The sequence below is a fragment of the Salarias fasciatus genome, chromosome 22 (genome assembly GCF_902148845.1).
Source record: "Salarias fasciatus chromosome 22, fSalaFa1.1, whole genome shotgun sequence".
NCBI lineage: Eukaryota > Metazoa > Chordata > Actinopteri > Blenniiformes > Blenniidae > Salarias > Salarias fasciatus.
In genome coordinates, this window is record NC_043765.1 from 14027934 (window position 1) to 14036456 (window position 8523).

The 8523-nt window shown below is 45.2% G+C and overlaps 1 protein-coding gene across 1 annotated transcript; it reads right to left on the reverse strand.

Moving 5' to 3' along the window:
* Positions 1-1493: 1493 nt before the first annotated feature.
* Positions 1494-8447, reverse strand: LOC115380970 (gasdermin-E-like). The gene is made up of 10 exons (XM_030082312.1): positions 8176-8447; positions 6369-6603; positions 6064-6256; positions 5807-5975; positions 5520-5640; positions 4305-4424; positions 3978-4099; positions 3347-3518; positions 3193-3263; positions 1494-2670 (listed from the first exon to the last, which is right to left on the reverse strand). Exons 2-10 carry the CDS (start codon positions 6574-6576, stop codon positions 2437-2439), a joined length of 1410 nt encoding a protein of 469 aa, XP_029938172.1. The 5' UTR covers positions 6577-6603; positions 8176-8447; the 3' UTR covers positions 1494-2436.
* Between the last annotated feature and the right edge of the window lie 76 nt (positions 8448-8523).

Here is an 8523-nt window from a genome sequence, read left to right on the forward strand (position 1 = left end):
AGAAGGAATCCGGAAACGGGGGCGCAGAAGACCCCATTGCCCCCCCCCCCCCCACCCCCCCCCCCCCCCCCCCCCCCCCCCCCACCCCCCCTCCGTCTCGTGAGTGTTGATGGAGTATATGTTGTTTGTAGGGATGGGACGAGATCTCGTGTCACGAGATCTCGCGAGATCGCAATGCCGCGAGATCTCGCGAGATCGAATGCCGCGAGATTAAGTACGTTTATATCAAGGCAAAAACTCTTTATTAACTGGAATATTGACGGAATGATACATTACATGGCGCACAGCCATATAAACACGTGCAAACCCCTGAATGTGCTCATCTTCATATTAAAAAATCCGGTCGAAAAGGACATGAAATACTGTTCTGCGCATGTTCTATCTGCAAGGAATCTTGGTCTTTTGAGTCCACAAACTACTTGTGATACAGTTTAATTGATACGACGTAAAGAAAATGTGCGAAAACGATCGTTCAGTTCTTCTCTTTTATTGAAAAAAACGGTGCATCGCATCAATGAACATTTTACCACGTCTTGCCGGCTCACACTCTTTTTCTAACAACATGCAGAGAGAGCCTGCAGCGGCTGCGGCGCCCTTCTTCCTCTGTGGTGTCTGTGTAAAATAAGGTTGAACATGCAAACAGCGCAACTAGTGGCATGAAGTGCAAATGCAGTCATGGCGTCGTCTGTGCGCCGCGGTTTGAATGGGAATAGGGGAACTAGGCGGCCGCCTCGGGCGCAGTGTAGAGCGGAGGGCAACGTGGCCGTACAAGGGGCACTCCTCTCCAAGTACCGACCCCCCCCCCCCCCCCCGTCTCGTGTCGTCTCGATCTCGTGGACTCAATCTCGCGAGACATCTCGTCCCGTGAAATTTGTGTCTCGTCCCACCCCTAGTTGTTTGCGATTAAAATTTGAGGGTCAGTAACCACACCGTGCCGCGAGTGAGACCAAACGAGCAGTCTCATCCACCTGAACAGCCCCACCCCCGACACAGCGCGCCAAGACCCCCCGACGTGTGTGTTTGTATGTATTTGGTCGTGTTAGATGACTAAGTGCAATTAAGACTGAGAGGCGAGCCACTGAAGCGTGCAGTGATTGGGGCCACTCAGATGGCCCCCTCCACCACACCCAACTTGATAAGCCCACCTCCCAAAGCCCTATGTGTGTGTGCATGAGAGCGGGGGGAGAGGGGTGTCCGGGGATGCCGCAGCACCCCCGTCACCCAGGAGCCCCCCGATGAAGGACAGGGCCAGGAGCGCCCCCCCCCCCCGGACCAGGGCGGACAGCGACCATGGCCAGAGAGCCACCGACCCAAGAAGCACACACCCATCATGCATCAGGAGGAGTGAAGGTGAGGACAGACAGGGGGCAACAGAAGGACCCAGACACCACCAGGCACCATCATACTCTTAATTCCATTTTATTTCCTGAATGACTGCTCTGACAACTTCTCCTCCCCACCACGAGACAATAACAAGAGAACATACTTCCTTTCAAAACTACAATTTTATTGTTTCCAAGAGAGATGACTGAAACTGTCCATCTCTAGGACACACTGTTCATGCAGTATATAAAAAACTTGGTGTTTCTTGCATGATATAAATGCTAAATGACACTAATACATATAAGTGAAGATTGTATTCAATCTATCTTAAAAAGCATAAAGTTTCTTTTTTAAACAATAAATTATAAAGTGGCAGAGAAGCCATGGCAAGAGCAGCTTCATGTAACCTTGTAGTTACAATACATCAATTTATGCACTAAATGTAAATAGTGCCTTTTAAAAAACAATTCATCAATCAAACACCAGGATCACAGGGAATGTTAAAAATATTCTGTGGAATCTGGAGCAGCATCATTTCTCAAATCTCATTAGCAACGGTCATGTGCTTCAGCTTCCACATGACATGGGTAGAGCAATACACATTCAAAGTATTGTGACTTATTGGCATGCATTTGTTTACATGTAAACATTTCTTGAGCTCAGCAATCAGAATTGCTTTAATTATCAATCTCCTACTAAAAGGTTTAAAATCAATGAAGAAACAAACCTCAATGGAGGTACGGAAGATGCCTGGTCAAATACTGGGCTTTTCAACAATAAAATAACACAAAAAAGCAACAGTAAATCCATGTTCCTACTTTTCCTCCTAAGTATTAAATATATATTTCTTTTTCAAATGCAAAAATATCAAGTGCTTGTGTTGTATATGTAGTTGGATTGTTCACCCACGAATAGGTCTGTATATGTAGAAAATACATGTAAGAAAATAGCAAAGTAGCAAAGAAGTGTTCTGTACTATATTGAAAAATTATTTTTTTTGATGAAAAAATAATACAAATTACAATGTGTAGTAAGCTTACTCAACAAACATTAAGTGAATAACAAGAATACCATCACTTTAGTGAAGTATGGTGCAGATGCAACACACCGCGACTACTTCAGCCCGCTGCACAGCACAGCCAGTCCATGTATGCTGAGGTACAGGACCAGGGGAAGCACTCCAGCACGTCTCTCAGCCTCCGCCCACAGGCAGTCGGCGTCTCTCCTCAGGGTGACTTTTGCCGAGCCGAACAGCTGCTCGGCCATCTGCAGGCGCTGGCTGTCCCGCAACAGGACGGGGAGAGAGTGCACGGACACAGGCTTGCTGCTCTCCTTCAACCTGCACATCTGTGGAAACAGCAGGACAGATGTAAACAAAAAGCACTTTGTCACAAAGTTTTCATTTCAGGGGGTTTGAGAGGCATGAACTGTGAGAGGTAACATGATCTGGTCTGGAAGAAGGCTTCAGACCAGCGATTCTCAGCTGGTTGATCGTCACCCAAAGGTGGCCTGGGGTCTGTGGCCTGTTTTTATGATGGTCATGAGCCTATAACTTGATGTAGTGTCACCTAGTCACACTCCTGGGTGGCGACAACGCCTTGTGAGGTGAGCTGACGACTGTAATTTCACACTATATAGGATCATCAGAGTTTGTATTCAAGTACCAATTCAGGATGGCGAAACAGGAACGATGCAGAACACGAGATATGAATTTTACTGCACTGGAAACAGAGGAACATTAGTGTGTGTGTGTTTGGGTTTCAAAACTGTAAACATACTTTTAGATTCCATATAAACTTGTTTTACCATTCTCTGAATTCAAGTTTTTCTCACTGATGAAATAACCCAGAAGCCAACAGCAGAACTGACCAGCGTGTCAAAAGCCTTCAGGTCTTCCTGGCTGCTCCTGCTCAGAAGGTTCAGAGTTTCATCCGGAAGCGCTGCGTAAAGTGAAAACAGAGTGAAGACGGGGAAAACGGATTTTTCCGGTGTTGTGATGAGAGCACCTGCCATTTCCTCTCACCTTCAATTGCACTGACCAACTGGTGAGCTGCGCTCAGCGGAGCAGGGATGCCGTCTCCAGAGTGCCTGTCGGAGCCCACTTGGTCCAAGATGGCTGCCAATAACATCTCCTGATCCTCTGAGCACTCACCATTTTTAGCTGTGAGTGTTTCGCCATTACACAACTCTTCCAGCTAAAAAAATGAGAAAGAGGTCAGTCTACAACAATCCAGATTTTCCAGTTCAACAAGAGTCAAAAACATGAGACTTTGATGACAGAGGCCGTAAAGAATCACAGTGGGATTAACAAATGAGCTGATCAGGAAAAAGTGAGATTTTACAACTGAATTGAGGTTTGTGATTTGATGGTCTCTTTAGAGCCTACATAATTTTTATCTCTTGATTATAGCTCCTTCTAAAAATGAAACTTGGCGTCCTTTCTTGGCAGTGGAAAATCTAAAGCAGTCTATGCAAGTAAGTTCTCATTAACTTTGATTCATTGAAACTTTAGGTAATTGTCATTATACGTGTTGTGTTTCCCTTTCATTGCAGACACGAAATGTCAACGCATTCTGCAACAAGCATATTTTCATTTCCTGTTTCTGAGCTGCCACTGAAAACCCCGGCGTGGATGATCCCAGTGTGTTCCTCACAACAAACTGTAGAGATGTCAGAGCAGGCCGGTCCGTCATAGCCTCCTGTAGCATCCCGAAAAAGGCACAACGAGTCGACTCTGGGAGTTCTGCCAGAGGACAGAGGTCAAGCTCTTGAGCTCCTGAAAGAAATCACATGATACCTTCTGAGCAGCGAAGCATCACGATTTTGCAAGACACCCATACAGACGCGATAATTCAAAGAAGAAACAGAACCGTGAACAGTTTGGTCATCCTCCCACCGCGTTTCACTTCCTCGCGAACACTCAACGAGTCATTTCCAGTTTCTGAGTAATAATCCAGCCTTGTGAATAAATACACACAAACCGTTCAGATGTGCACTCAAAGGCTGCTGGACGCAGCTATCGACGTCATACAGGTCGAGGTCGGAGGTCGACATCGAGTCCGCCTCGAACCCTCCTTTCACGCTGGGCTGCAGGCAGATGGCTGGAATGACACACATCAGGCTTCAGTAGAGGAATGAACTTAAAGGGAAGAGTACTGGAAATGAGAAGTCTATGACCACTCGGTGCATTGCCTTAATTAAATTCATTAACAGGTATGAGGTTTTCAACCTCATTTGATTGCACTGTCATTGGCAGGCATTTCATTCCATAATAAAGGAAAAGAAAGTTACAATCCAGTAACTTTGGCTACTCTTCACTGAGAATGTGACCATTACCAGTAACTTAATTTTTTTTTTTATTTCTTTAAAGTAGTCATCGTGAGATGACTAACAATTTCAGTGAAAATAACCTATCAGAAAAATATCAGGTTTTGCAGGACTTTAGTACCATGCAGTGCGCAGGATTATAAAAGATTTATGAAAACATCCAGTAACAGTCTTTTCCGATTTGGAGATTTTCTTTCACTGAAAGTTGTAAAATATTATGCAATTTCAGGACTTTTCCAGAAGATTCTGTTATATATAAATGGCATTTGTCGGTGCTCATTTAAAACCCTTCATCCCATCTCCATCAACACCCAAGAGTGAAAACGCTCAATAAAAGGTTAATAGAATTAGCTGTATAATTACATAAACACAACTTATAACTTTTAAATATAACTCCATATCTCACAAATGATAATGGAAGTTATTTTTAATGGATATATAACTACAAATCTGCTCCACTTGACTATTCTATGAAATTGCTCAACCCCCTCAATCGTTTTTCTCAGTAACTGATGCCAAAAAAATATCAAAAATCACTACCTGCAGTTTGTTGTTGTAAATACTTCCAGGAATAAATAAAACACACAACGAAAGTACCAACTCATGCAAACACGTCTCTTACTTAATCCTCTCATCCGGTCAGTGGCTCCTTTAAGACTGTACGAGTTAAAGGATGCGAAAGTTGCCCGAAAAGTAACGATGACGCAGTGCAAACACTCCCAGAAATAGGAAGCGATCCATAGAACATGTTGAAATATTTAAAGTGAAAGCCCAGCAGGAAACACGCTGAAGTTCACAAAAGAGCAACATACTGAGGGTTTGGTTTTCAACTGAAGATCAAACATTGTTGTGACCACAAACACACTCACTGCAGCGTCCATCTTTTCTAATCTCCAGTTCCAAAATGCTGTAGGCAATGACTGTGCCAGCCGGGATCTCCATGGAGAGGTCACTGTCCACTTCAACGCTGTTGCTTTGCTTCAGACAACCCTGAGTAGACACACACACACACACACTCCCACTAAGAATTACACATTTATAGATGAGAAATATCAGCATTCCTGACTAAAAACAAAATAAAAGTGACTGTCACATCAGAAATCACTTCAAAAACAGTGAAACGAAGACTTTGTTAAAAAGTAACTCAGAGATTTACTTTGAAAGGGCTTCCCGGCAATCCCAGCTTCCCCATCAATTTGCACTGCTCCGTTGTCTGCTGTTCGATGGGACAGGAGGTGGTGGTGAGGATCCTCTCCTTCACCAACGCCAACACTTCCGCTCTTTTCTTGATCTGCTGCACCAGCACGTGCTGCATGTCCACGAGCCTGAGGCAGAGAGGAGGCCGTGTGAGTGATCGGAACCAGTCCGTCACAGAAGGCACGGATGTTAGAAAGACGTGTTCCTGTTCGTCACCTGTCTCTGGAGTCATTCCAAAGCTTCTTTACACTCAGTTCCTCCTTCTTCAACTGGCCAAAGTTGGTATGCCGTTTGTAAGTGCCTCTTCCCTCCAGTGCTAAGTTGACAGAGCTTACTTCAGCGTCAAAGCTCCCAGAGAGGCGGTTTCTAAAAGTCCCCTTAAAGGTCACGAAGGGCTTCTCAGACACTTCTGTCAGAACACAAGGTGTCGCACAGAGCTGTGTCAGTAATGGTTGACACACTGTGAAAATTAATCAAAGAGTTTCTCTCAATGTTGACAGTTTGTATGCACACCTACATACCAGGTTTGAGCACCTCATCGCCCAGCAGCAAGTCACCGAGGGTGAAATCGGTCGGTTGGTAGTTGGGTTTTTGAAAGAACCATCTTTTGCTTTTGACGACGAGCGCCATGAGATCCAGCTTCTCCGAGTCGTTCAGTCGGGACACAGGTATGAGGCTTCCTTCATGGTCAACCTGACGGACGAATTTGGCAGTGGCCTTGGGAAACATCACTTCGGCAAGCGACGGCTGCAGACACTGTGGGCAGAAGGGGGCAATCCAATGTGCTTTGGTTTGATTGAAACAAAATGTCACGAGGTACTTCCCAGTTGGTACTCTCCCCAATATTCTGTCTTGATGAAGTTTGTCTCAGTAGTGCCTATAGAGCTGAGCGCAGCATGTGTGGGTGTCATGTTGCCCCAAAAAGAGTGACTCATGTGGTACAAGGGAAGTCCCCGGGTTGTTAACATATTAGTGACACAGTCAAAACACATGCGATCAAATACACACACACACACACACAGACACACACACACACACACAGACACACACACACACACACACACACACACACACAGACACACACACACACACACACACACACACACAGACACACACACAGACACACACACACACAGACACACACACAGACACACACACACACACACACACACACACACACACACAGACACGCTCAGTCTTGTATTTCTATCCTTGTGGGGACCGTCCATTGACTCCCATTCATGTCTAGCCCCTAACCCTGACCCTTACCCTAACCCTAACCCACACCACAACAAAGCCTAACCCTAAAGAAATGTTTTTGCACTTTTACTTTTTTCAGTAACAACAACATGGTCAAGAAAACACTGTTTCTCCTACTTAGGACCGGAAAAAGGTCCCCACAAGGCACGTCGTTCCATGTTTTGCTATCCTTGTGGGGACATTTGGCCCCAACAAGGATAGAAATACGAGAACGCCCACAGACACAGACACACACACACACACACACACACACACACACACACACACCACTGACTTATTCTCCAGACTCAGCTTTCATAGCTTAAATATTTAAAGTAATGAGGCGTGAGGAGGATTGGTAGTGTGAAGGCTCAACAGGATATAACTGGAGGTGAAAGACAGAGGAATGTAAAAAAAAAACACACAGCAGATCATTAGCTGGAGGACAGTGAAATATGGGATGGTTAATGGAATCAAGAAGACCACCCACTTCTGAACCTTCTGAACAAAAACAGTGACTCCACATGGTTTCAGTGAGTTGAGTCATTTGTGCTTCATTATTAAGGAGGTGACATAATCTCACTGGGGACCTTCAGGCTCATCCCAAATTCAAATTCCAAAGTTCTAAATACATGAATTCTAAATATCTGCATATATTAAATGCGTCAAGGTGGGAAAAACTGATTTTTTTTCTGGCAAAATTGAAGGACCAATGCAACAAAAAAATTAAATAAAACTGTAGATATGATTTGGTAAACTTTCCCAATAGACAATCTGCTAAAGATAATCTAAGTGCGCTGTTGAGCTGCACAACATTCCTGTTGTGTATATCGAACTACACACGCTGTCAGGCATGCATCCAGGCGCGTGCGTGTTTCCCGGCAGTCCACTTATTTCTAATGCAAGACCTCCAGCGTGTGGAAACAGATGCCGCTCCTGCGCAGTGCGCTCCCAGACCCATGACTCACATTATGAATACCAATGGTCACGCATTAAAAGAAACATGACAGAAAATCACGACGGTTTGACCAGAGAGTCACGTGGAAAAGACCACAGCGGGTCAGAAACACGATGAAGACTTCGGCTTACCTGGTTTTTAGCAGAGAAACCTTTCAGGTCGACTTTGCTGTGACTTTGAAAGGCGCGTGTCCGGCTGTCACCGCAGGAATCTAGCGGATGATGCTCGCTCGCTCGCGCGCCGAAGTAAGTATTCAGAAAACGCGGACAGAAATAGTTGTCGATGCGCGCGCAGAGTGAAGGGAAGTAGAAGGTGGGCTTCACTTTCCTGCTGCTGCGTGGAGGGAGGAGGACTGACTGACGGCGAAGTTACCCACTTCACACAGGATGAACTCTTCCTCCTCCTCCTTCTCCTCGTCCTCTTCCTCCTCCTCCTCCTCTGACTGGGATTCATTACGACCACATGAATGCGCTGGTATT